Source organism: Varanus komodoensis, unplaced genomic scaffold, assembly GCF_004798865.1.
Source record: "Varanus komodoensis strain SLA01 unplaced genomic scaffold, ASM479886v1 scaffold24, whole genome shotgun sequence".
Classification (NCBI taxonomy): Eukaryota; Metazoa; Chordata; class Lepidosauria; order Squamata; family Varanidae; genus Varanus; species Varanus komodoensis.
Window position 1 is genome coordinate 13,711,508 of NW_025335641.1, and position 25,806 is coordinate 13,737,313.

At 44.1% G+C, this 25,806-nt stretch overlaps 1 protein-coding gene across 2 annotated transcripts; it reads left to right on the plus strand.

The window, feature by feature from the left end:
* Positions 1 to 7,633: 7,633 nt before the first annotated feature.
* On the plus strand, positions 7,634 to 25,806 carry LOC123024620 (pancreatic alpha-amylase-like). Of its 2 annotated transcripts, none has more exons than XM_044432593.1 (12): positions 7,634 to 7,771; positions 11,112 to 11,218; positions 13,234 to 13,452; positions 15,286 to 15,432; positions 15,896 to 16,093; positions 17,630 to 17,860; positions 18,722 to 18,855; positions 19,492 to 19,614; positions 21,366 to 21,465; positions 22,129 to 22,250; positions 23,190 to 23,315; positions 25,156 to 25,806. In XM_044432593.1, exons 2-12 carry the CDS (start codon positions 11,159 to 11,161, stop codon positions 25,343 to 25,345), a joined length of 1,650 nt encoding a protein of 549 aa, XP_044288528.1. In that variant the 5' UTR covers positions 7,634 to 7,771; positions 11,112 to 11,158; the 3' UTR covers positions 25,346 to 25,806. The 2 variants fall into 2 exon arrangements, with proteins under 2 accessions (XP_044288528.1, XP_044288530.1); XM_044432595.1 differs by lacking the exon at positions 7,634 to 7,771 and adding an exon at positions 9,648 to 9,846.

The window sequence follows — 25,806 nt, forward strand, 5'->3', positions numbered from 1 at the left end:
TGTTTAGACAAAAAACAAATCCACAACTCCATGCTGCAGGGAATTGTAAGACATTTTTCGGTCTATAAAATGGGAGCCTTCACAGACATTTGGATGGCTGTGGAAGTTGGAAACTGGTGCCTTGAAACATAGGCAGCCTCACCACGGCTCAGTGGACAAGAGCTGATTAGAGACAATGTAAAACTTGAAAATCAGAACCCTTCCACAAGGTATTCTAGTTATTACATTAGCAAATCATACTGTGATTGTAAGGACATTGTAATCAACACTTGATAATACTGTATTGCAGCCCATACCTTTAATTCACAGGCGCATGCAGTACATTTATACAATCTCACCTGGTCATGAAAAGTACTAGTGAAGAATGTCCCAACTGAAGAATCTATGAAACGAAACTTAGCTTTGGAACACGGAAAGTGGCATTTGATTTGATAGCACTAAAATGAAGCCATTGAGAAACCTTTTCCTCGAGAACTTGGATGCCTTGTGGGATGGAAGCACTGACCCCATCAATCCCTCAGTTGGTTTGCTGTTGAATTGCTGCTGCATTCAGCTCTTGGATGGAGGATCTCCTCGCAATCCATTTGAGTCAGATGGTCTGCATGATCAATTGAAGAAGGTTAGGGAAAGAAGGGGCAGGGCCTAGTGTGCACAGAGCCATTGGAGGTGGGACTTTCCTGCACAGTCCCATCCCTACCTCTGTATTTATCTCACACACAGAGATAAATGCTATGAAACGTCTGAATAGGGCTTGAGGTGCTCACCAGATTTGGAAGTGGTATGTAGAGGCCATGCTTCTGTCCCTTGGCAGGTTCCTGCTGCCATGTCTGAGTCAGTGGTGACCATGTGAAACAGGCCCTAACCTAGCCCCAACCTGGGATCTGGACAGAAGCAGTTCAGGATCCAATTCAAGGAGGGCAATTGTGTGAAAAGGGGAACCTGAAGCTCTCAACTGGTTTTCTTGCTCTGCATCCCCTAGAAAGATCCTTTCCCCCAGGCCCTGTTCATTAGAAATCCCACACTTAAATAAATGCTGTTCAGACACAAGTCTTAAAGTAGAAGTTTGCACAATGTTCTCCAGAAACCCAGCCTGTCTTGAGAACACTAAGCCCCACAAAGTGAAAGGGGAGCACTTCAGAAATGAGCTGATCCAAGCAAAGATCATTCTTTTTCATGCCTCACATTCACGAAAGCTAAACCTATTCTATGGCTGGAGAGGGGGGTACAACTCAATCCAGCACTGGGGCACACTCGGTGCTCTTGAGGCTGAAGTTCTTGGTGAACCCATGGATATGTCTCTCAAGAGTGTCTGCAACTTTAACGGGTGGGGGAAAGCTTTTTTATGCCTTTCACCACTGGCATAAAAAAGCTGGGGCTTCTTTACATGCTGTCGAATCAATTAGCCCGTTTTAACACCTCTGTGGGATTTATTGGTATAACGCGCTGGTTGTACAATTCAGCTTTTGGGCATGCAATGTGTTGTTGAGCTGCGGGGAGCATGTTAACAGCACATTATGCCTATCCTTGGTCATGTTCTATTTAAAGGAGCAGATGTGCTTACAGTCTGGGATAGCAAGCCTTTGGGGCAATGAAAACAATAGCTTCTTTTAAAACAAGCCCTCCATGCTTTATAGGTTCTCTCAAAAAAGCATCTGAAGGGCTCCATGTGACCTTTTTGGATCAGACAATTGGCACAAAGAACAGACAGTGCTACTAGGCAAGGACTGCAAAGTAGAAACCGAAGCTTAGATAGCAAAGATAAGCTTGTTCGTATAATATTCAGACATTGCTAATGTTACAAAAGGGTGGGAGAGGCAGCAGCAAAGCCTGTCCGTGTGGTGTGGTGATTAGAGGGTTGGACTGGAGACGGGTGATCTAGATTGTAGTTGCCCTCAGCCAAGTTTGTATTAGTAGCCACCCGATGTCTAATGGCCAATGGGGCAGGCAAACATCTAAAATAAAAATAAGCTAGTACTGACTTTGGGCCAGCCATGAACTCTCAGCCTAATCTGCCCCGCAGTGCTATGAGGATAAAAATGGAGTGAATTGGGTATGGCCAGCTTGGACTCTAAGCAAGAGGGAAAAGGTGGAATACAAATACAATGCAATAATAGTAACAGGCAATTACACTTTATTCTTTCCTGCTACAGACCAAAACTGTTTTTCCCAGGATTTTAAGGTTTAGATTGTGTTTTTAAGTGCAGTCTTATTGTACAGAATAGATGCTGTGCCCCATTCTGTTTTATTGTAAGACCATTCCGAGACCATTGGTAGTGGACGGTATACAAAAGTTTTAAATAAATGTGTATGGGTTAAGCCATTTCTTGTACAGAACACTTACATAAAGGAATAAAGCTAATGTAGTTTTGAAACAAAGCACATTGCATGAAGGAGATTTAATGGGGTGAATGAAAAGTTTTAATAAATGCTTTCCTTGAAATCTTGCTGTCTTTTATGGGGTCTCAGGTCCTTTGTAAAGGATGGCTGACTGTTATTTTCAAATAATACAAAGGATTTCTCACATGGAATTTTGCATAAATATCCTAAGCTCTACAGGTGCCAAGCCACCTTGCCAACAAAATGCACAATTTTACTTTACATGTCTAGGGCAGAGGATCCATAGTCAGGGTCATCTATTTCCACAACCTTGTGTCCAAAGCAGCTGACAACATATCAAATGAAAAGGGATTGATCTAACAATATTAGAAATACAGTATTAACAATTATGAATAGCCTTAATGTTTGTCAGTAGATAAATGCATAGTAGAAATACCAATACATGCAATTTCCAACAGAACAGTATAAGCTAATGTAATTCAACAGCTGAGCATTAAAAATGAGAAAGAATAATGTGACACAAAAAGATAACACTCTTTACAAGAATGCATTCCATACTCTGCATTCCATGAGAGACCTTCCAGGTTAGCCTACAAATACTGACTAGCAGCCACTCTTCTCACCTGTGGCAGCCTTCCTCCCAGCTCTCACCTGGATCTTCTCTTCAGAGCCCTTCATGCATTTCACACCTAGAGGTATAACCTTTCTCAGCCCTCTTTCAAACAACCGTATAATGCCATGTATGAACAATACTCCATCGTTCTCATCAAGCATCCTTTGCAACGCTGGTCTGGAGGTACTGAAGGTGGTGCGTTGAGGCAAGTGGAAGTACTCAGCCTTTTGATGTTCCATTTCCACTAAGCACTCCTTGAGGCTTTGCTCCCTTTATCACACAAGACAACCTGGGCCATGGGGGAACTCCATGTATGTGTCTCCTGTGTATTTTTTATTTATTTATTTATTTATTAAAACATTTTTATGCCGCCCCATTCGCCGAAGCCTCGGGGCGGCTTACAAACAATAAATAAAGGCAATTATAAAATAAATTACAACACATATAAACATTAAAAATCCAAAAAATACAATATAAAATAAGCCGCCCTGGCCAGATAAGATCAATTAATATTAACAGTTAAAATGCCGCTTAAATAAAAAGGTCTTCGCCTGGCGCCGAAAAGCAAATAACGACGGCGCCAGGTGGACCTCTCTGGGGAGCGCATTCCATAACTTAGGCACCACCACTGAGAAAGCCCTCCTCCGAGTACCTACCCTTCTAATTTCTCTCACGGGGGGCTCCTGGAGAAGGGCCTCTCCCGCTGATCTCAAGGGGCGGCTGGGCATATATGGATGTAAGCGCTCCTTCAGGTAACCAGGACCCAAGCCGTTTAGGGCTTTATAGGTCATCACCAACACCTTGAATTGGGCCCGGACTTCAATGGGAAGCCAGTGAAGCTGACGGAGAACTGGAGTCATGTGACCATAACGCCCCGTCCCCGTCAGCAGCCTGGCAGTTCTATTTTGAACCAACTGAAGTATCTGGACCGTCTTCAAGGGTAGCCCCACGTAGAGTGCGTTACAGAAGTATTTAAAGAAAAGGTGGCTAAAGAACTAAAAAAGTGGATGCCTCAAAGGAGAGTATCTAACCTTACAAATGAATGAATTGCAAGTTTCTAATTCAATGTTACTTTTTTTCAAAAATCTCCTTTTCTTAATTCTTAATTCTTAATTTCTTAATTCCTCCAGCTTTCTGTTCCACTCTTCCACTGTTCCACTGGTGAATGAATACACTCTGGATCTTGAGGATGTTTTGGTTGCATGTGAGGTCTTTTGTTTCTTGCCCTTTGTTCAATGTCACGATTTCAGCATCCTCCTGTAGTTTTTCTGTTTAAAGGTCATTTTTCTTCTGCACTTAAATCATAGCCCATCAAGAAAGAACTGTTTTCAACTTGCAGCAATTAGTTTTCTACTTTTTTACTTTGAAATTCCCTTCTCTAAAAGATTCTCTGCCATTTCTTTCAAAGCTTTGACTCTGTTTCTCAATGAATTTACAGATTTTGTTTTGGTCAGTTTGTTGGGTTTTACTCGCCTTATGTTCAGCTTCTGGATCCAACTTCTGCCACATCACCTTAAGCTTGTAAGTCAGATCTATTTCCATGTTGCTCTTCTCCTTTTTCTGATCTGTGACTCTGTCCTGTAATTCTTTTTTTCTGCCTCTAACTTTAGCTAATGCATTTTTCCAAAACAGGTCTTTGGCCTGGATTGAGCTTAAGCTACAGCTCTGAGCTTCTCTTTCAATCTCTAGTGCTGCCTACAGATTGAGGAAGTCTTTTTCTAATCTGCTCTCACTTTATTCAGAGTAGTTTTTATCTTGAAGCTCTCTGATAACAGCACTTTCTACCTGCTCAATCAGAATTTATGTTCTTGCTGGTCCTTCCTCATCTCCATGCAAAAAGTGCAGCTAGCACCTGCAGACAGATCTGTGACCCCTCAGCACCAGTTAGGTTATCCTGGAAAACCAGTGGGCTGGGTGAAGGCAGTTTGCTAATACAGCTTTTGCTGAGACAGGAGAAGTCAGTGTGTACTTAGAGCATTTAAATAAAGTAGTTAAAGCAGAAGGTATGGACAATCCATTTCCTCTGAGAGTCTGAATTAGCATTTTGGCATATTTGGGAAGCCCTCTATTTCTACATTCACAGGGAAAAATTAATATGAATTTTTTAATTTCTAAAAAGTGGTTTTACACTATAAAGAACAAACATCCTCCAATTTTACCTGTCTGGTGGGCTTGAGGTAATGCAAAACTTTCATTGTTCACCAGGTGACTCTTTCCCAATTTCAAAATACTGAAAACATTCAGTTTTTCCCCCCCAAAACTAGTATTTACATGCTATTAGAACAATGTTCTATAAAATAGAATTATATCATTTTTCGTACAAGGCTTTTCCTACAGAGAACTCTATAAATCTAGTAACTGCCATGCTCCTCAACTGGCCAGTGAGAAATGAGCACATTCAAGCAGCAGCTTTGATGACCTCATTGACCTGTCAGCGCAGTTGAGTAAGGAAGTCCTCAGGGAGGAAAGACAGAGAGAAAAGATAATGGCTAGGCTGTTGATACTGACTTAGAGGGATTCGGAGCAAGCCTTTCATGCTGTTATCTCAATATCTGATCTTTGGAGGGCTCAGCACAAATGTTAGACTGAAAAAGAGTTGTGGTTCCCAAGTGACCAGAGGGAAAACGCCTGGCCTGCTTTTGTGCTTTTCTGCACACATCTGCCAGGAAAGTCTAGTATTCGTATGGATCATAGCTTGATCACCCGCTTATTCCGGGTGATCATATTGCAAGGTGAGGAGCTCAAAAGATGTTTTATATATACTCTTGACTGGATTTGGACAACATGGTAAGCCATGGCTTTTTATTATTGCTGGTCTGTTGTGTTGTCTGAACCCAGTCATAGCATTTCACCATAGTAATTTGATATTTAGGAACCATGGTAAGAAACAATGGTTTGTTCTATGGTTTCTCTGTACCACCATGGCTTGTCATGCTGTCTGTACCCAGGATCTTGGTTTCCATGGTATGCAGCTACCGCAGAGTGCCCTGGAAAGAATAGAAACTGCAAGAGGTGCTTCATTCACCCGCCTCTAGGTTTGGAGCAATGGGGAAGAGGCAGACAACATGGGCAAATGATGATGTACCATGGGATTGAATTTCAGGTACAGCAGCTGCTGGGTTCTGTGACATCCGTGGGAAGACTGAATGGAAACCATGACAGACACCACTTGATTGTCAGGTAGATCAAACCGGGTTGCCTGTTGTGTTGTGTGAATACAGTCATTGTCATCTCTGTCCCCAGTAATACACGCATGCGCACACGCACATACACATATATGAGAGAGAGAGAGAGAGAGAGAGAGAGAGAGAGAGAGAGAGACTAAGCCCTAAATGTACTGCGGTGGCCAAAAGGCTGCCAATGTATTTTCCCCCAAACTAGCCCTATATAACATTAGTACAGAGTCAACTTGCTATGACATAGAATTACATCTGGATTCTTAGTGCATATAAGACTTCGCCTACATAATAAACCTTAATGTGAGCCTATCTAGCTGTGCTCAGCCAGGTCACTTGGAAATCAGCTCTCCCTTTAAACGATGATTTCATCTATAAACCAACATTATTGACTAAGGGTGAGCTTGCAGAGGAAAGACTAAGAGGAAAGGTGATGGGCCGAGCTGAGGAAGCTGGCTTAGAGGGGCTTTGGACATGACCTCCTTGATTATACCTCAAGAGATGCTCCGTAGCAGGCACAGCAAAAGATTTAACCTGTGGAAGAGATGGGTTTTGCAACAGGACAGATGGAAATTAGCCTGGTCTTTTGTGCCTTTCTGTTGAAGCTTCATCCAGGAGCTCTTGCTGCAGTTGACTGGGCTACCAGCTCAAAAGATGGCAACTGTAGAAAGAGTGCTCTGAAAATGCAAATCTTGCATGCTGATTGTAGACACTGGCCCAGGGTGGTTGCCATCTATTCTTAGGCCTAGTCTAACAACTTCATGACAGACAAAAATGCAAACAGAGAACTATTTCCCCCACTTGAACAAAAGGGTAGAAGCTGCATCTGTATATCCTCTAAGTTCATGCAGCTATTACAGATGCCCTGGGCTGACCATTCCCTCCTTAAGTGAAAGGAGTGATTCACTTAACATGAGCAAATGGAATTGACAAGCAGCCAGAATGGCCGACTGCCCCAGTCTGGAGAAGTCACTGCAAGACTGTCTGCACAGTGGAAAACAGGAATTGTCTTTTGTGGGTGGAGGTGGTAAGGGTGTCCTTATTGTCGCTATGTGCCATCCAGTTGCCCCTGCCTTACAGCAACCTTATGAATAAGCACCTTCCAAAATATCCTGTCCTTCATGGTCCAGCTCAGCTACTGGAAATTCAGGGCTGGGCTTCCTTCGTGAAGTCAATCCATCTCATACTTGGGATGAGCCCAAGGGCTTGCAATTAAATATATATAAGGGTGCAATCCTGCGCATCTTTGACAGAAAAACAGTCCTACAGCTCCCAGCATTCCTCAGCCAGACATGCTGAATGCTGGGACTTGTAGGACTCTCTCGTGTCCTACCGCGCACAGAATTGCAGCTGAAGCGCGTGGGAATCAACGCTCAGAGGAGAGCACCGGGTTGAAAGTCCGCCGGATGAACACTAGAGGGCAGCAGCTAAATGTGAAATCGCATTGGAAGGCCCGAACAAACCCCAAAGCGGGCAGGAAGGCCTTACAGCCGCGGAGCCGCGAAGGGACGTCAACCTGCCCCTTTCGAGGATTGGTGGCCATCCGCCCCGCTTGGAGTTGCGGCAGCTTGCGAGCAAATGGGAGCACCCCCGGGGGAGCGGCGGCGGCGGCGGCGGCGGCGCAGCGTGTTAAGCAACCGTGCATGTACGTATCTTGCTTACAAGGCAGGGCGCCCTCTGTAAAATGCCTGCTAAAAGCAGATCCTTCCCATTTCGGGAACTCGTGCAGCTGCAATCGGTACAATGAGTGGACCCCGGGTTTTTGCTTTTGTTTTCTTTTTGCAAGGGTTGAAACCCCTCCCCGTATCCTTGTTGGTATCCCTCACTTCGGTTCCAGGCACTGCGAATCCTGATCAATAATAAAAGAGAGCTCTCCAGTCCTGACAAATCAGTTCCGATATTGCCGCTGTTTCAGTGTCAGGTTTTAATGTTTCAGGATTGAGACCACTTCACACGCAGGTCGCAACAGTCTAAGGCTCCTGGTCTTTTATCAGCTCTGCTTGATTCGGATTGGTTCCTGCAGATCTGCCCCCATACCTTTCCCATCTGTTGCAGATGCAATCCCATGCATGTTTAGGCAGAAAAAAAAAAAAAGACCTACACTTCCCAGAATGCCCCTGCTGGCACGATTGGCTGGAGCATGCTGGGAGTTGTAGGGCTTGTGAGTCGCAAGTAAAACGTGTAATTTGCTCACTCAAGTGTCTCTCTTTTATTTCCCAGAAAAATCAAAGGAAGAGCCAAGCTAGAAGTGACCTCAGGAGATGCATGCATTTATCTATCCTCTAACCTTGGGCTTGAATCTTCCACGCAACTAGTTTTCCTCTTGATGGCTAATAGCAGAGCTCTGGGAGAGAAGGATTTCACTTTGAAGCAGGTTTCCCTCTCCTTTAAGTGCCTCCGACTTTATCGGAGCAAGTGCCTTGCTCTTTTATTCGACTTTGGATTCATGCATCTCTGAGTTCATGTTTTGTTTGATTCTGAGCTTGAGGAATGCTGGTGCTTGTTGCAAGTCCTGATCAAGCAATGCCCTAGGAACTAAGTGATATGTCCAAGGAATCCCTTTATATTTGGACCCAAGGATAAGCTTGCCTCTGTGCGTGAACAGTGCCCACTGTGACAAGGTGGGTTTGGAGATGGATCTGTCTTTTCCAGGAGTGTTTGCCATGTGCTTGTCGATACAGCTGCTGCTTTGGAGATCAGTCTTGTATACCCATTTTAATTGCAATTGACAGCCGTAATAAGGGCTGTGTTCCTGCCCAGTTTCCATTCATTTCAGGCAGGCTAATGGTGGAGATGATAGCGCATTGCCTGCTCGGTGTCCATTGATCAAAGGATGGACAGTTTACCGATAGCAGGTAAGAGGAATGGAACAATTGACAAACCTCTATTAGGGCATGGAAAGTAGATTGCTGGAAGACAGAAGAAAGGAAATGGATTCCACTGGGAGTTCACTGGAGCAGGATCTGTAGAACCACAGTGCAATAAAGCTTTCTCCACTCTTTGATATGCAAGGATGTGTTTTTATGTACAACGTAAGCAGGATATGTGATTCAAAGAGTAACCCTGTGGGTTGTGACTCTGTTTAGGAAACCTTTGAACACGGAAACGGCCAAGTATCCCATGGCCTGTTGGGATGTTGCAGACATGTCGGAAGGAGCAATCGGACCAATCTCTGCTCCTGAACTCCTTTTTTCTCGTTTTCCTCTAGAGAGACCTTTGAGCCCATCTAGAGAGGCGCACTGGCAAGGGTGGTGCTGGAGAAACCATAGGATGCTCCCCTGGCCTCTACCTGCTCCCTGGTCTTCCAGGGCACCCCCTTTTTGACCTGTATGAGATCTTCCAAGGCTGCTTTTGCAGTGTCAGAAAGCACCCCTATTTCTGCGGCAGCTGTGGAGATGCTTGTGGAGGCATCAGATCTGGGAGCTCCCTTTTCAAAGACAAAGCCATGCCTGCAACTTTAGGAGGGAGAATTGGGAAACTCCGATGTTCCCCAGGGACTGCAGGCTTGTGCCCTTAATGTTATAATCTCTGAGCTTTCAGGATAATTCTGGTTTAAGAACCTTCCCTCTAGAAAACACAGCATTGGAAATGGACCTCACTTTTTATTCTCAGTCATTTCTGATGCAGGTTTTGTGGAAATCAGCTGCTGCAAATGTGTCCTAAAGCAGAGGACGAATAATACTTCCCTTATTTCTTTTGGCAAGTCAAAATTCTTTCCAGGTGAGCAATCCAGAAAACTTTGGTAAATAGGAAGTGGGTTGTTTCTTGTTTTCTTTTAGGCCAGTGTTGTGCTCTAGGTAGGTGTGGATAACTGAGTTGCTCACATTTTTGTGGGCTGGTAGCTTTCATCTCCATCTTTGCATGGCAGTCATAAAGTTGTATATGATACAAATATCCCCAAATGTAATTTTTCCCCCGCAAATGTCCCCACTTTGCCTAATCTGGCAAGCAGGTACCACATTCCCCCAGGAAAGCATAAAATGACATCCTAATCTCTTGGGGAAATAATAATGAATGTTTAATTGTGTTGTCCCAACTTTATGGAGGGCAGAGCTCCTTAAGCTTCATAAGCTGCTGCGCTGTTGCCATTCAGCTGGGCCACCACAGTTCCAGAAGCTGATTTCTGTACGGAAATGAGGCTTTGTTCATTCCAAATACTGTATCCTCTGCAGTGAAAATGGGTCCAAAAGAGCACATCGGCCCTCAGAAAGAATCCTTTCCTCTCCCCGGGCTTTGCACTGAAGCTACAGTAGGGTGATGGCTTTGAAACACTAAACTACAGCCCTCAGTCGATTACCAGTTCCATGTAGCTAAGGGGCATTCATGCACAGAAGGAGTCTTTTGTGGCAGCGTCTGTGGAGAAGGCATAAACGGATCCTGCGCGTGTGTGTCCCATTCCTGTTTTAACAGCCAAGACTGTATGCCTGGAGCTCGATTTGATGAAATACCACTGTTCAGTTGCTTGGACTGGAAGGTTAATGGATAGAAGTTCAACCTTATGGAATAATAAGCAGTTTTAGTGCAACTTCAGTCCCATTCATCTCAGTGGGTTTAGGCTGACACCAGATGCTGCCTTTTGTTTTGCTACTTTAAGGGCTCCAGCTGCATTTTGTTGGAGAGCAGCCCTGCTGTTTTAGAATCTCACAGCCTTTCCTCCCGTCTTCTTGCTGGCTAGGACAAGGGTTCAGAGGCATCAAATGTCCACTCACCAATCCAAGGCTTTGTTGGAAGAATGAAGCTTTCTCCTTCGGATGAGAGCTGACTGTCGATCAGACCGAAGTTCCTCCGGTCACTTGCTGTTCCTGAAATTGGTCTGCTTCTTTCTTCCTGCCTGCCTTTTATCAGTTGAAAAACAGATGGAGAAGCCTTGAAGCTTTCTTGCATAGCTGTAGTAGTTTTCTGGCCCATAATGTTTTAGAAGGGGAAGCGGGACAACCCTTTGTAGCCTGCCTAATCCGACGCTAAAAGTCACTTTGTAAAATCAGGTTCCTAGCAGCCTACAGTGAATCCTGGAAGACAAGCAAACTTGGACATGTCACGAGGGAAGACTTGGCTACGTTTGGTGAAAAGAATACAAGCCCCTTTCTCTAAGGTATTTCTTTTTTCCCCCTGTTGCTGGAATTGCTTTAGGAAAAGAAAGATGCAGTTTAAAACAGGCTTTCCCAACCTGATGCTTCCCAGATGTGTGGGCCTACAACTCCCATCATTCTCCAACCAGAGTAGGAACCACGGCTAGGGATGGTGGGTGTTGTAGACTGGAACATCTAGAGGATGTTAGGTTGGAGTAGGCTAGATTATAGCCATACATGTTTGCTTTGGTGGACAAGTGGCACGGGTTCAAATCCTGGCTGAGCCTTAGGCAGTGCGACAGCAAACTTATAACTTTCCATACTGGGGCTTGGCTAAAATGGTAGAGCCTTGCTTAGAATGTGAGGGACAGTGAGGCTGCTGTGAGGAGCAGGATACTGGCCAGGTGGAGTTGGTCTGATCCAAGAAAGCCCTGAATTTGTGTTTTTGCAGCAAAACGCCCTACTGAAGAGTTGAGCCATGCGCTCTTGGTCTTCTACGGATCTGTGGCACAGGTAGAGGGAAGGTGTGCAGCAGATGTTTGGAGAGCTTAGAGCTCTTGGTCATCCAAGCAGCCTCAGTCCCTAGCTTAGATCTCCCCCTGCTCTTGAGGGGGTTCAGCCAAGAATTCACCAAGTCCTTGGAAGGCCCAGTCCAAGTCACCTGTCCTAGCGGAAGAGACACCTTCGACAGCCTGGCTTGGATGGAGCCTCTCATTGGCAGGAAGGCAGGAGGCCGTGTGAACATCTCCAGGGCAGCAAAACTGCCTGGGCAGCCAGATGGATGTATTGATATTTACTGTAAATTTATTTCTTGGGCCCCAAAAAGTATCAGCTGAAGCAACATGCAAATACTGTATGTTCTCCTTCTGTCTCTCTTATCCTAGCCCAGGGGCTCAGTATGAGATAATAACAGATTTAAAACAAATAGGAAAATACAAAATTTTAAATACCTACTTCAGCAAATCAGAGCCAGGTAAAAATACCATCTCATATCCATCTGCATCACTGAGACCAAAATGAAGAAACGTAAGTTTATGTTGGTTTTACAAGTGAAATTTATGCCAGAATTTGTACAGGGAATAACTACAGCCAGATGACGATGGTGAATTATTTGTATATTTCTGCCTCATCTATCAAAGTAAACTCCCTCATAACAGATCACAATAAAACTGTTAAAATAATTAAGTGTATAATACAACCAGCAGTTTTATTATATGTTAAATGAGTTAAAATTATATATAATGGGCCAGCAATAAAATGCATCTATAGTGCCTTTTAAAGGTTGCAGGAGAGGCCAAGTAGAAAGGGAATTCTTCAGGTGTGGCACCCCCACTGGAAAGTCCCTGTCCCCACTATATACCATCCTGATTGATCTTAGTGACGGGCCCAAGAATAGGGCCTCAGGCTGTTGCCAAATTATGTGTCCATAGGAGTTCCAAAACTGAAAGTGAATGCAATTTCTTCAGCTAGGCTAGGCTTCTAGAATGGCCACAGGCCCATGCATGGGTACGCATTGTGCATACCTGTGGCCTTTTCAGCCTGGGAAGTCTTGCAGACCCTTGCATTAGTATCCTGTAGGCTGAGGCAAGAAACCAAGTTGGATGAGCTCTTGGAGTGTGTGTTCCTGGGCTTTATAGAGTGCCACAGCAACTTCTGCACTGGTCGGGGCTTGAGTAAACAGAAATCCTGCCTTCTGCCCTCACCTGGTGTACAGCCAGTTTCTAGCGTGAGCTCACAGATGCCAAGCTGCGTACACACCGTCCAGATCTGGAAATGGTCATGAACCTCCCCTGCTTCACGGGATGTGCTTTCGTCACTGCCTGCACCCAGAGAGAATGCAAACAGAGCTGCTCCGGGCCTCTGAGCTATTGACTGTGTTAAGCAAATCAAAGCGGTGTCTTCCAGCTTGTTAACGTTTTTGCTACTGCAGGCTGCCTGAGGTGCCTCTCCTCTGTAGTGTGTCTTCTTAAAACAATCCGTGCTAATGAGGTGGGATTTAAGGCGTGTAGATACTAGAATGTGGTTTGCTGTCCGACAGGAATGCACGAGGCTTTTGAGGATGTTGCCAGGCGCCAGAGAACACGTGGGGAGCCTGTTGCTGCTTCTCCTCGCCGCTTTGGGACTTTGCTGGACCCAGTACATGTCAAAGATGAAACCTGCAAGGACATCAATTGTCCATCTCTTCGAGTGGCGCTGGATGGATGTTGCTCTTGAGTGTGAGCGTTTCTTAGGGCCAAATGGCTTTGCAGGTGTCCAGGTCAGTGCTCTCTCTGCTTCAGTGACCGCAAAATAAGCCCCTGGTGGAACTGGGTAGGGCTCCAGGGTCAAATGTGGCCCCTGAGGGCTTTGCGGATAGGATACCCTTTCCCCCACTCACCAGTTCTTCGGCAGTTTCCCAGCAATGGTGCAGATCTGCTCTACATTTCAAACTACTGGAATGTCATTCCTTCAGCTTAGGTAATGGTGGCAAGAGGTTTAAGCTGCAAAATTCAGGTATTTGGGGTGGTGTCTCTTTTGCCGCTGGCTCCACCCCGCCCACCACTGGAACTGCAGCACCCAAGAGCTTCTGCAAGAGTGGATTTGGCCTTTAGGACAAAAGAAGGTCCCCATCTCTTCAGTAGTTTCCTAAAGAGTTGTTCACGTACCCAACCAGTTTGTGTATCCGTGGTCTTTTGTGTGCACAGCAGCCTTCCCCAAGTGAAAGCTGTGCAGATGTTTTGGACTTCAGTTTCCATAGAATCTGAGCATTATCTGGGCCTGAAGGGAGTTGTAGCCCAAAACAGTTAGACTGTACCAGGTTGTGGACTGCGGACGTAGGGCGGTGTGTGAGTTGGGAGTCCACGTGCAAGGTGCTTGATTGGTGGAAGTTCTGCATTTCCCCCTTAATGGAGGAAGGAATCTTGGACATTCTACCTCTGGATATAAGGACCTGGTCGTGTGAGGACACACAATGTCTGATAAACCCCGTAGTGAGAAGTATGGATCCCATTTACTGTAGAGTAGTGATTCATGGCTAGGAGAGTGTGAACTAGCCCTCCCTTTACTGGCACACAATTCAAAGAAGACAAGTCCCAGGATAAATATTAACAGAAAGTGAAACCCTTAGCCATCCTTTTGAGTTAATTAACCTAGTAGCTGGACTGTGTATTCAGTAGAAGTGCCAACAAGGGTTGGCTTCTGTGACTGGTGTATATTTTGCAAATTAAGACTCCTGGGAGATATTTGGAGCTCAGAGTCCCAGGGTCAGATCTCTGCACAGCCATGGAATTCAGTGGCTGCCCCTAGACAAGTCATTCTCCCTCAGCTTCTCCTGCCTTACCCAACACTGTATCCCACCCTGAGCTGCTTGGGGAGAGAACAGGTTAACCTATAATAAGAAAGAGTTTTTCATCATTTATTCTGCTTCTGCGGAATTATCATGAAAAAAGCACAAAATGCAAGGTAAAGTACATTTTTAAAGCCTTGGGAAATCCTGGCATCTTGATTGCTTACCCTGTGCCTTCTAAGATTTTTGGCAAGGATACTGCATGATCCTGTAAGCCTACCTTTTCCATTGCAAGAGCTAGACAAGAGAAGAAGGTTTTGGGTTTTTACTTCTATCACACCCTGATGTCAAAGATGTTTGGAGCCACACCAGATGTGTGTGATGCAGAGGGGGCAGTGGGACATTTTAACCCTAAAAGGAGTGTGAGAGGAGCAAGAGCAGAAATGGTACTGCTCTCTGAAGAGCTCATGGAAAATGGCTGCACCCGATTTGAGGCAGATCACCCCTTCTCTTTTGACCCCTAATGATGCAGCCCCTGCCCAGGATCCCTAACGTTTGGTAGAGGCTTTCTTGGGGTTTGCTGGGGGGGTTAAAAACCCATTTCCTGTCCACCCCTTTCTGTGGGGTTTTTCCTCTGGATCCAATCCTATGTATAGCTCTACCCATTTAGCATCCCTGAAAGCATTGCATAGTTTTAAGTCAGAAAAATCATTTTGAAATCCTTCCCATTTTTCTAGATTCACTATAACTGAATGGGGACCTTTCGAACATGTAACATCCGGGTCAGTAACGTTTATCTCTTGCTTGACTTCTTTGACTTTCTAGGTTTCTCCTCCAAATGAGAACCTTATAATTATGAATCCCTGGAGACCCTGGTGGGAAAGATACCAGCCAATCAGTTACAAGTTATGCTCACGTTCTGGGAGTGAAAATGAATTCAGGGATATGGTGACCAGATGCAATGATGTTGGAGTAAGTGATTTTCTGATAATAGCCCAGAACAGAGCAAGCGATTTCAGGTCTTCTTGTTCTATAAAGATATTTATATTTAATTACATATATCCAACTGTTTTGGATAAGATGTTTGGTTTACCCAGTTCTCAAGACTTGCTGGCGAAGACAATCATGCTAAGGAGAGTTGAGGGCAAAGAAACTCCTCCAAGGGTCTGGAGGCTGCCGAAATGGCCAAGACAGTGATGACCGTTGGTGGAGCTATCCATATCCATATGGATGTCCTCTGTCCCACAGAGGCCTGCTGGGGGCAACTTTCCCCCAAATTGTTTCGGCATCCTGGTTTAGGTAGTTTATTCAAATGTGTGAAACTTGAAGAAATGCCTCGTGTTGAAGAAGACCAGTTGGACTGAGATAAGGTGACACAAGAATGCTATGCATCCATTTCCCCCCTGCGTAACTCCGCTGCTTGTATCTTTGACAGGTACATATTTATGTGGATGCTGTAATCAATCATATGTGTAGTTCTGGGGCTGGCTCTGGCTACCGCGGTATCTGTGGGAGCTATTTTGATGCAGGGCTCCGAGATTTCCCCGCTGTCCCGTATTCGAGCTTTGACTTCAATGACAGAATATGTAAAACACCCAGTGGAGATATTGAAAATTACAGTGATCCGATTCAGGTAAATTGTACAGTATTGATGCTTTGGGCTTCACTTTTGGGGTCAGGTATTACTGTTGCATGTGGCGGCTTTTAGGGATGCCATGAATATATGAGATTTTCCAGTTTTGAAACAAATCTTCATACTTGCAATAGCAGGTTTGGATTTCAGGCAGACACCCTCTGCGAGATTAAGATGCTGTCTTGTTCCAAAATTGAAAGGTCCTGATACAATTTTAGTGCAGAAAACTTTGTAGCTAATTGTAGCTGCTGTTCCATAAATTAAGGCTCAGAGTATTAATTATCTTATTGTTGGTAAACATGCTTAAAAAGTGAAAACTTCCCCAAAAGCTTAAACACACAAGTTCAATTCCAAATCATTCCTTTGATAAATAAATGATAAGGAAACCATTCTTTTAGTCAAAGTTTGCTAGTTAAACCATTCTTCTAGAATCCATATGTCAAGCTTTTTGATATAAATACTTTATGTAATATTTTTGATGAGTGAAAATTTAATTACTGTTTTGATTATAAATAATACAGTCTCTTTACTCAGTTCATTACTCAGCTCATGTGATAGGGTTTTATAGGCCAATATTCTCTCTGTATAGCATCTGGGCCATCTTGGCATTTTTTTTAATGTCACATAACCAGGATTCATTGTGAATGAGGTTGTCTCTCTGTGTTTCATTCCTTTAATACAATTGTTACTGTTTACTCACATTTTCAAATTGTTTATTATTTATCATGGATTATAATGTATCATTAAACATTTTCAGTGTTTCTTTACTTGGTTTTTCATCTGATAACAAGACATGCTATATTGTTTTGAGGGAAATGAGCTAACAGTTTCTCAATACCTTTCCCAACAATTCCAGTCAAGCAATTCTTTTAGAATCCTTTTCAAATCCCACTGGGTTTTAGACTTGTGTTGATTTAAAGTACAGGCAGTCCCCAAGTTATGAACTTCTGAGTTACAAACAACCCGTACTTAGGAACAAACTGCCATAAAGCCTATTAATGTAATAAATTTACTGCAGAAATTCACCATCACCATAGCGATAGAGAAAGTGAAAGGGGAGAGAGAGAAGGCCTCCAAAGCATCATCATAGAGAGAGAGAGAAAGCAAAAGGGGAGAAAGGGAGACCTCCGCAGAATGCCTTCCTGTCCCGCCCATCTGAAGAGGGAAATCTCTCTGACATTTCCTTGCTCCGAAGAAGAGGCACTGGTGTCTCTTGAGCAGGGAGAGGGCCTAGACATATTTGTGGGTTTTCCACTTTCACAGGGGTCCTGTGGAGGGCCAAGTATACATGATCTGATGTACATACAAATTCAACGTAAGGATGAATTTCCATTTTCTCAAGAATAGAACTCGTTCACAACCTGGGGACTGCCTGTAATGGTTCAAAATGTATTTTAGGCTGTTTTTAAAAAAGAAATAATGTAAGATAGGGGGCCAGTGTAACTGAACTGATATTGTTTGGCTCAGGACAGCTTTGAGGATTGCACATTTATGTTTTGGCAACTGAATCAGTAAGAGTTCTCCCCATATGTACAGGTTCGCGACTGTCGCCTCGCTAGCCTTGTTGACCTTACCCAAAGAAGAGAGGAGGTGCGTTCAAAAATAGCTGCCTATATGAACCACCTGATTGAAATTGGGGTAGCCGGGTTCCGAATTGATGCTTCCAAGCACATATGGCCCATGGATATAAATGCTATTTTAAGAAAAGTAAATAATCTAAACACAAGATGGTTTGCCAAAGGTGTGCGACCTTTCATCTATCAGGAGGTAAATAATAAATACTAACGTAATTTTGAATGCCTGTCTGTTATTTTTAAGCATGGTACATGCATGGCCTCATTGTAATCCTTACAACAAACCTGCAAGATAAGTCAGCTTTATTATTCCTCATGTGACAGATGGGACAACAGAAGGTGACAAGTAACTTGTCTCAGAAGTAACCCTCATTCAATTTAGTGGGACCAGCTACCAGATAACTTAGCCTAGGATTACAGCCCTAAGGATACAGAATGCCATTCAAGGTGGCCTTTTGGTCCAATTCAGCAAAGTAATTTTGTTCTAGTAATTCTTTCTTTTATACGATTGAGAGTAGGAGGAGAAGAACGATATAAGCTGCTTTGAGTTTCTTATAAGAAAAAAAGCAGGAGATAAATCTAATAAATAAATAAATAATATGAATCCTTATCCTTAACTCTTATTCTATCGACACGTGTGTGGATGTGGACAGTGGCATCAGAAGGTGCAAGCCCTTCCAAATTAAGCATTTTAAGTTCAGTTTAATCCACTGAAATCAATGCATCAAGGTCGCTGCATATTAACTTGTGACTTTACCCTTGTTCACACCTGTGCAAAATGTTGAATGTGCAAGATGCTAGAGTCCAGAGGAAGCCCATTCCTGAAATATGGCCATAATAGCTAGGGGCCATTTTTACAGTCACATTGGAGATTGGTTGAAATGGCTGGAACTGCATGTGATCTAATAAATTCCGGAAGATACACATCTCAATTCATGCACTGGCTGTTTCTAAAAAAAAACAAAAAACAACCTATTGATGATCTTAGTTTGGCGGCAAATTAAGGTCAATATAATTATTTCTTCTCCATTTGTCCTCTCCTGGCTTTTTCTAGGTAATTGACTTGGGTGGTGAAGCAGTCCAAAGCCACGAATACTTCAGAAATGGTCATGTGACCGAATTCAAATATGGTGCGCAACTTGGGACTGTCCTTCGCAAGTGGAATGGAGAAAAGATGGCCAATTTGAAGTAATTGCACATCTTTGGCTTCCATTTGTCTGTGCACAGAAGGGGTGGGAGGGCTTAGGTGCCTCTGTGTGTGCAGGTGGAACCCAGATGGTACAGGAGCCCCTTCCCCACATGGCAGAGGCTCCACGTCCTCCGTGGCCTGTGACAGGCATGGGTTTTAGACATGGAATTCTACAGTTACATTTCTCAGTCCATGCTCAGTATGGCTGGTTTTCCTTTTAATGTGTGGAGCAGTGTTATGGCCTCTAGGAAGCACCCAGAGAGCTGTGGGCTTCTTTGCATTCTCGGGTCTGAGACTGAAAAGGAGCTCTATCCCCAGACCTGGGACTCCTTGCTCAGGTCTCTCTTTCTGCTTGCAGGTTGCACAGAAAGAGCCCCACTGGTTGCTTTGCAAGGCCATAAGAGCCATCTTAGAGAAAAGGGAAAGAGGTGGAGGAGGGGGAGAGGGAGAGACAGTGCCTGGCCAAAGCACCCCAGCTAGATGGCTGAAATTGCCCACATAGTGTCCTTCTCCCACTCTGCACAAGATCCCTCCTATCGTCCTTGTTCGGAGGCTGGGTGGCACCCTTTGTTGCTAAAACAGTGTTCCTGGGCATGTGTTGTAAAGCCAGTTCTGATAATTTCATCACCGTTTAGGGGCTGGGGAGAAGATTGGAGTCTGATGCCGACTGACAAAGCCCTTGTCTTTGTTGATAATCATGACAACCAGAGAGGTCATGGTGCTGGTGGAGCTTCTATTCTTACTTTCTGGGACCCCAGGTACTGTTTTCGCTTGCTTGCTTGTTTTTTTTTTTTTTTTTTAAAGAAAAATGATATTATGACTCCTTAGGGCTGAATTTCCAGTCAGGTCAGAATGGACCTGTCCAAGCCAAGAAAAATGTGTTCGAAGTCTTACCAAGAGAAACTTGATACTTGTGGGGAAATTACAGGGTTTTTTTTTTTTTTACTCCTAGCAGGTCTCATTCCTGCCCCCAAATTTGGGGCAAGCAGTTCAGCGAGAAGTTGCATGTTCTTACTGTGTGATTTTTAAATCCCAAGGACATCAGTCTAAAGAAAATTGGGAAGGATGGATTGATAAAGGCAGGAGATTACCCAATATTTCCCAAATCTGTCAAAGAATAGTGTTCATGAAGGAATAGTGTAGCTTCTGTCCCTGAGGAATTTATTGTGAACTCCCAGTTTCTACCTCAACAGAATTTGTGAGGTTTCCATGCTTTGCTGCCTTTTTTTGTGTTTTTTGTTTTGTTTTGTTTTGTTTTGTTTTTGAGAGAGTAAAGTCAGCTATTAAATTTCAAATTGCAACAAACTAGAAACAAAGCCTCATGGAAAGTCCCAAGTCTGCTATTCTGCAGTGTTGCCTTGCGGCTGGGTAATAGAATCTAGAGAAAAGTAGAGAAATACAAACCGGGGGTAGGGGAGCCTGCCTAAGAGACACATTTTTCCTTCCACAACAAAAAGGGAAGATGTAATCTCAGTAAAAAATGGGTTGAATCACTTGTGTAGGGAAGCCCAACTTATACCTTTAAAGAAAACCAATATGGCATCAGAGTAAGTTTGCAGGGATTTCCCCCCCACCCAACAGGGCAAGTTTGCATTCCTTTAACTTCTGCTTTCTCTCCACCAGTTTTGAGACAGATGACCACAGTTCTTTGCCTTCCCATGCAAAGGCAGAATTTGGGCAGATTCTGCTCTGAATCGAAAATACCTGTCTAGGGTTGGATATACCCAGCTGGTGTCCTGGACTGTCATTTTCCTGCACCACTTTGCCATGCATGATGACATTTGGAGGAAGAGGATGATTCCTTCAATATCTGCTTTAATGATCTTGCTACTGAAGAGCAATTTCTTATTTCAATAGCCATAAAATCTTACCTGCATCATTTATCTAAATTTTAGCTCATCTTAATGAGCGAAACAACATGCAGAAATAGAAAAGGGGCAGGCATTCTCCCAATGGCTTAGCAGCCATGTACGAGTGCATAATTTACATGCAGTAGTGAGTTATTACTATGGTTTCTACTCACTCATTGCCTGCTCATGCAGAATTCAGGTTCCCTCGCAAATACACTACTACACTTGGTTAAAAGTACTTCCTGCCTTAGTAACTGTACTATTGAGAGTAGAACACAGTTGCTTTAAAATACCATTTCCAGATTATTCACCAAAATAGCAATTCCCACGATTTTTCAGGGGGACTCATGAAGGATATGGTACAGTATGTGTCTACTCAAAAGTAAGTCCCAGTCAGTTCAGTGGGGCTTGCTTCCAGGTAAGTGGGCATAGGATTGTTTCCTGAATCCTGGGTAAACTGGTATATATCTATACTAGATTTATGTTTCTTTCATCAGACCAGCCCAGAATATTTATGTATTTGTGATACTTAGATACCACTAGCACTAATAAAATCCCTAAGTGGCTTGACTTTGAGTATTATAAATTCTAGTCACTGCTTATTTCTGTGCTCTTAATGCTCATTTCATGAACAGGTCCCTTCCTTTTACATTTTGCAGGCTCTATAAGATGGCAGTTGCCTTTATGCTAGCACATCCCTATGGATTTACACGCATAATGTCAAGCTACAGGTGGCCTAGAGATATTCAGAATGGAAAGGTAACTTTTCTGTAGGTTTGCAACAAATATTTAACTTTGTTTGCATTTGCAAGCCATCCTACTTTAAGAGGGTAGGGTGAAAACAGACTGAATATAAGGAAGGAGAAATGTCAGTCCAGAGAAAATGAGTTGTCTTGATGTTGCATTGAAGTGTGCAGTTTGTATTAGTTGCTTTGAACTTGAGTCCCGTTATTGCAGTGTGACTTAATCATGACTCGCTCTGTCTGGATTGACCCTACTGATGGCAAAGAATCCTTTCCAAACCACACAGCACTTTCCTGCAGGCCATATGGAGCATCTGCCAGAAGTTCAGGTGCAGACTGACAAAATCCAAGAAGTGGAGGAATGCTCTGCAGCTGTCACTTCTTTATGAGGTTTTCCACCTTCCATTGTTTAGGCTAGAGCGATGTGATCCTCTCACAAATTCATAAGAGCAATCCATATGTCAGGCTTCATATGGCATATTTCGTATGAGTTTCATTGAGTCTCTGATTCTAGCTAAATTTCCCTGGGAAGGGATCCTTGTGCTTTCCAATACCCTATGCTGCCATTTCTAAGAATCTGTGTCCACCAGACTTGTTGCAGAGATGCAACTCTAACTGACCCCATTGCACTCTAACTGCTTATTGTCCAATAAGCTTAAATGCCATGTCTTCTAACAAGGACTTGAATGACTGGGTTGGCCCACCGAGCTATAGCGATGGATCGATTAAACCTGTTACAACCAACCCGGATGGCACCTGTGGCAATGGCTGGGTCTGCGAGCATCGCTGGCATCCAATTAGGTAAGCGCCGCTTAGTGAATGGACCTGGTAGGAATAGCCCTCGTTCGTGTTGTGAAAGCTTCCAACAACGTTGCGTAGAGTCGGGCGCACTGTGCCTGCCCTGTCTTCGTGAAACACCCTGTAGCCACTGCTAGGCATGGCCCTTGCCATTGGGTACCCCTAAGGAAAGGAATGCCCACTCCATTCTCCTGAAGGGGGGCTGCCCCACAGCAAGATGGAGGGGGAGAGGGTTATTTTAGGCTATTATTTTCCCCTGCCTTCTAACTGGGAACTGCAACGCTGCTGCAGTTTAGGGAAGATTTTACTACAAGCGTCAACCACATGGATACCTCCGAGTTAATTAAAATCACTTAATGCCTTTTAAAAACAAAATGATCCTAAGATGGACATCTGCAAGATTCCCTTAATATACATGCCAAGTTTCAGGGTCTGGGTTTTGTGGCACTCTGGCAGTGACGCATGAACAGACTTTATTATTATTACTGATTCCAGTGACTAAGGGCAGTCGCCTTCCCTGTGGCAAATGCCTATAGGCCTCCAAACTCACAGGCTTAGGACCATACAGTGGCAGGAGCGAGGCACAATTGTGACATTTTTGGTTGCCTGGATTTAGTGCTGGGGAGGAGGCAGAAAAGAACCTGGAGCATCCAATGGAGTTGCCATAAATCAACTGCTCTACTTCCCAGCATGTCCCTTCCCCCTCCCACTCCAAGGCCCAGTCGCCACCTCAAGGGGGATGGGGCAGCTCGTAGTGTTCTTTCTTTTCTGGCTGAGAGTGGTGCTTGGCCTTTGGAGTCCCAGCTCCAGGACTTCAGGGTTTGGATCAAGGGGTCAGGAGGAAAACTATCAACTCCCAGTTGATGGACAGCCATGGGATTGTGCCCTGAAGCCATTTTCATGAGAAGGTGCTTTTATTCACTGTGCTGATTTCATTTCTAGGAACATGGTGACCTTCCGAAATGTGGTGTTTGGCCAGCCGATGACAAGCTGGTGGGACAACAATAACCACCAGGTGGCATTTGGTCGGAACGGCAAAGGGTTTATTGTGTTTAATAATGAGGACAGGTATGTTTATGTAGGGATGGAGGAGTTCAGAAAGATGGGGAGCCTGTATCGGGTCAAAATAATTTTGCCTCTTGGACAAGCAGTGGTGCCCTAGAATGAATTCAAGGCAAATTCACTATTTATTTAGCCCGTGTGTGTTGCTGCCTGAATACAGCATGTTCACTGCTGATCCTGTGTGATGGCAAAGGCCCTCTTTGAGGGAAATTTGGTGGGTAGCTACCCAGAGAGGGTAGCAAAGGCCCTCTTTGAGGGAAATTTGGTGGGTAGCTACCCAGAGAGGGCCTTTTTGGCAGTGGCACCCCGACTTTGGAACATGCTCCCCAGGGAGGTTCACCTGGCACCCTCGCTTTATTCTTCTCAGTGTCAGGCGAAAACCCTTTTATTTTCCCATTTAACTGGTTTTATCTTTGATTTTACCATTAATGGTCAGATGCAGTGTGTTTGTGAGCATGTCATTGTTTTGTTTTTTGTAAGCCATCCAGAGACTCTAGTATTGGACAGCATATCAAAACGTTTAAAAAATAAATAATAAATATATATTTTTAAAGGGGAGGGATGCATGTCTGTGACTTCCCTCAAAATGGCAAAGGAACATTGGCACACGTCCCCCATAAGTCCTATCATTTTGTTTGCAGACATGCTTTCCCCCTTCAGCATCTCCGTTTCGGACATGCTCAGTGAGTCATATTCTCCTGCCATCTAAAGTGTGATTGGTTTTCAGGGTACAGTATTGGGTCTTTAAGGGTGCCTGCATGCCATGCCTCATATCGCTGCTTAGCAGAGTGGAGATTGGCAGATAGAGCTTCTCCTATCATTCCGACACGGACAAGAAGAGTAGGACTGATCGCTCATCCCTTCTCCATGCAGCTTGGAAATGCGCAGGGACCCTTTGTTGACTAGTTTAGCAGGCTATGGTAGATTCTTTTCCCAAAGAAAAGAAGCATCTCATATAGAATAGAAGTTGCAAGAGGCCAGTGAAGCTACTGAGTCCAATCCCCTGCTTTGCTTCCACAAGTGGTCACCCATCCAGCTGCAGGCCCATGCCTTTGCAACTTAGCAAAGGAGACTCAGCACGGTATCCCGATGCAGTTTTTCTTTTATTTAGATCTTCTGGCAGCTTAGCCATAGAATACCTGTTGCCACGGCAAGCTGGACCCACCTGCTGCACAGTATTCAAAATGTCTACAATGGCCAAGTTCAGGTCTTGTGTGGCTTGGAACTCAGGGAGGAGTTTTGCTTGGGCTCTACTCCCCTGGATGTCTGGTTCAAAATCCTCTCTATATTCAGTGGTGCTCTGCATTAGCATGACTGCATCATGTGGAACGATTCAGAGAGGTTCCATTCAGTGTATAAACACCTGTTCTAGAAAAGAATAATTGTGTTGAAGTTCTATGTATGCTTTGTTGTCAGGGATGGAATTTGCAGAATCCTTCAAGATACTGGCCGTGGAATGGTGTTACCCCGGCAGTGGTGTGCTCATTTTTCTTGGGAAGAAAGCAGCCTTCTTTAACTTGATGCCTTCCCAGTGGCTCTGGTGTCTGGGGTTGATGGGAGCTGTAGGCAAACATGTTTGCACCATGTCTGGGGAAGGCTACCATGAAGTAATTTTAGCCACTTCACGAGATGTTCCCATTAATTGCAAGGTCTTGTCAGTGCAAGTCTTCATGAGTGTGATCATGTAATAAATCATTTGTCAGGTGCCTCAGCCTAAATCCATCTGCGAAAGAAAAATGATTTATACTTTTACCCAAGTCCAGAGTAGCAACCCATATAAAACAGCCATATAATCACCATTGATCAGATGGCATAAATAAGGAGAAAAATCTTTGTGTTTGAACAGGAACTTGTTGGAAATCCTACAAACCGGTCTTCCCCCTGGCATTTACTGTGATGTTATTTCGGGAGAAAAAGAAGGCAACCTCTGCACTGGAATTCAGGTCCACGTTTTTGGGAATGGCAGCGCTCATTTTCAGATTAATAGCCAAGCCGAAGATCCATTAATTGCAATTCATGTTGAAGCCAAGTTGTAATGTCTGCACAGGATGTTCATTTCTCTTGTTTTGGATTTGGTTTTGTAGGCTCTGTTCTCTATATATGACAAAGCTCAACTTAAAAGCCCGTAAATTACCCGCCCAAGAACATTTTATGACTCAGTCCTCTTATGCACTGAATCAGCTCTGCTTTCATCTATGGAGGAAAGCTGTGCGAATTAGGATATTTGTGCAAAGTTGGGGAAACTTGCACAGGTTTCGTGCTTGATCCCTGCTCAATTTGTGCAAGTCTTCCATTAGCATAAATCAAGCATCCATCAGACTCGGGCACAAAACAAGTGGTGAGCTGTTTGGAAAATCCTGCTTATCTAGAAGTCATTTGTTTGCTCATGCCTGCGTAAGGCAGGCAGACACCTGAGTTTGGGGGCTCAGTAAACTAACAGCATTTTGTGGTGGTCCCTTTGTGTGGAGAACTCAAGCGAAGATCACATAGAATAGTA

What these genes read in the sequence shown, in the direction of transcription:
- LOC123024620 (XM_044432593.1), top strand. Translation starts at nt 11,159, where the DNA reads ATGTCACGAGGGAAGACTTGGCTACGTTTGGTGAAAAGAATACAAGCC. An exon ending in TACAAGCCCCTTTCTCTAAG is followed by an intron (nt 11,219 to 13,233) that starts GTATTTCTTTTT and finishes GCTGTCCGACAG; the next exon opens with GAATGCACGAGGCTTTTGAG. An exon ending in CATCGCTGGCATCCAATTAG is followed by an intron (nt 22,251 to 23,189) that starts GTAAGCGCCGCT and finishes TTTCATTTCTAG; the next exon opens with GAACATGGTGACCTTCCGAA.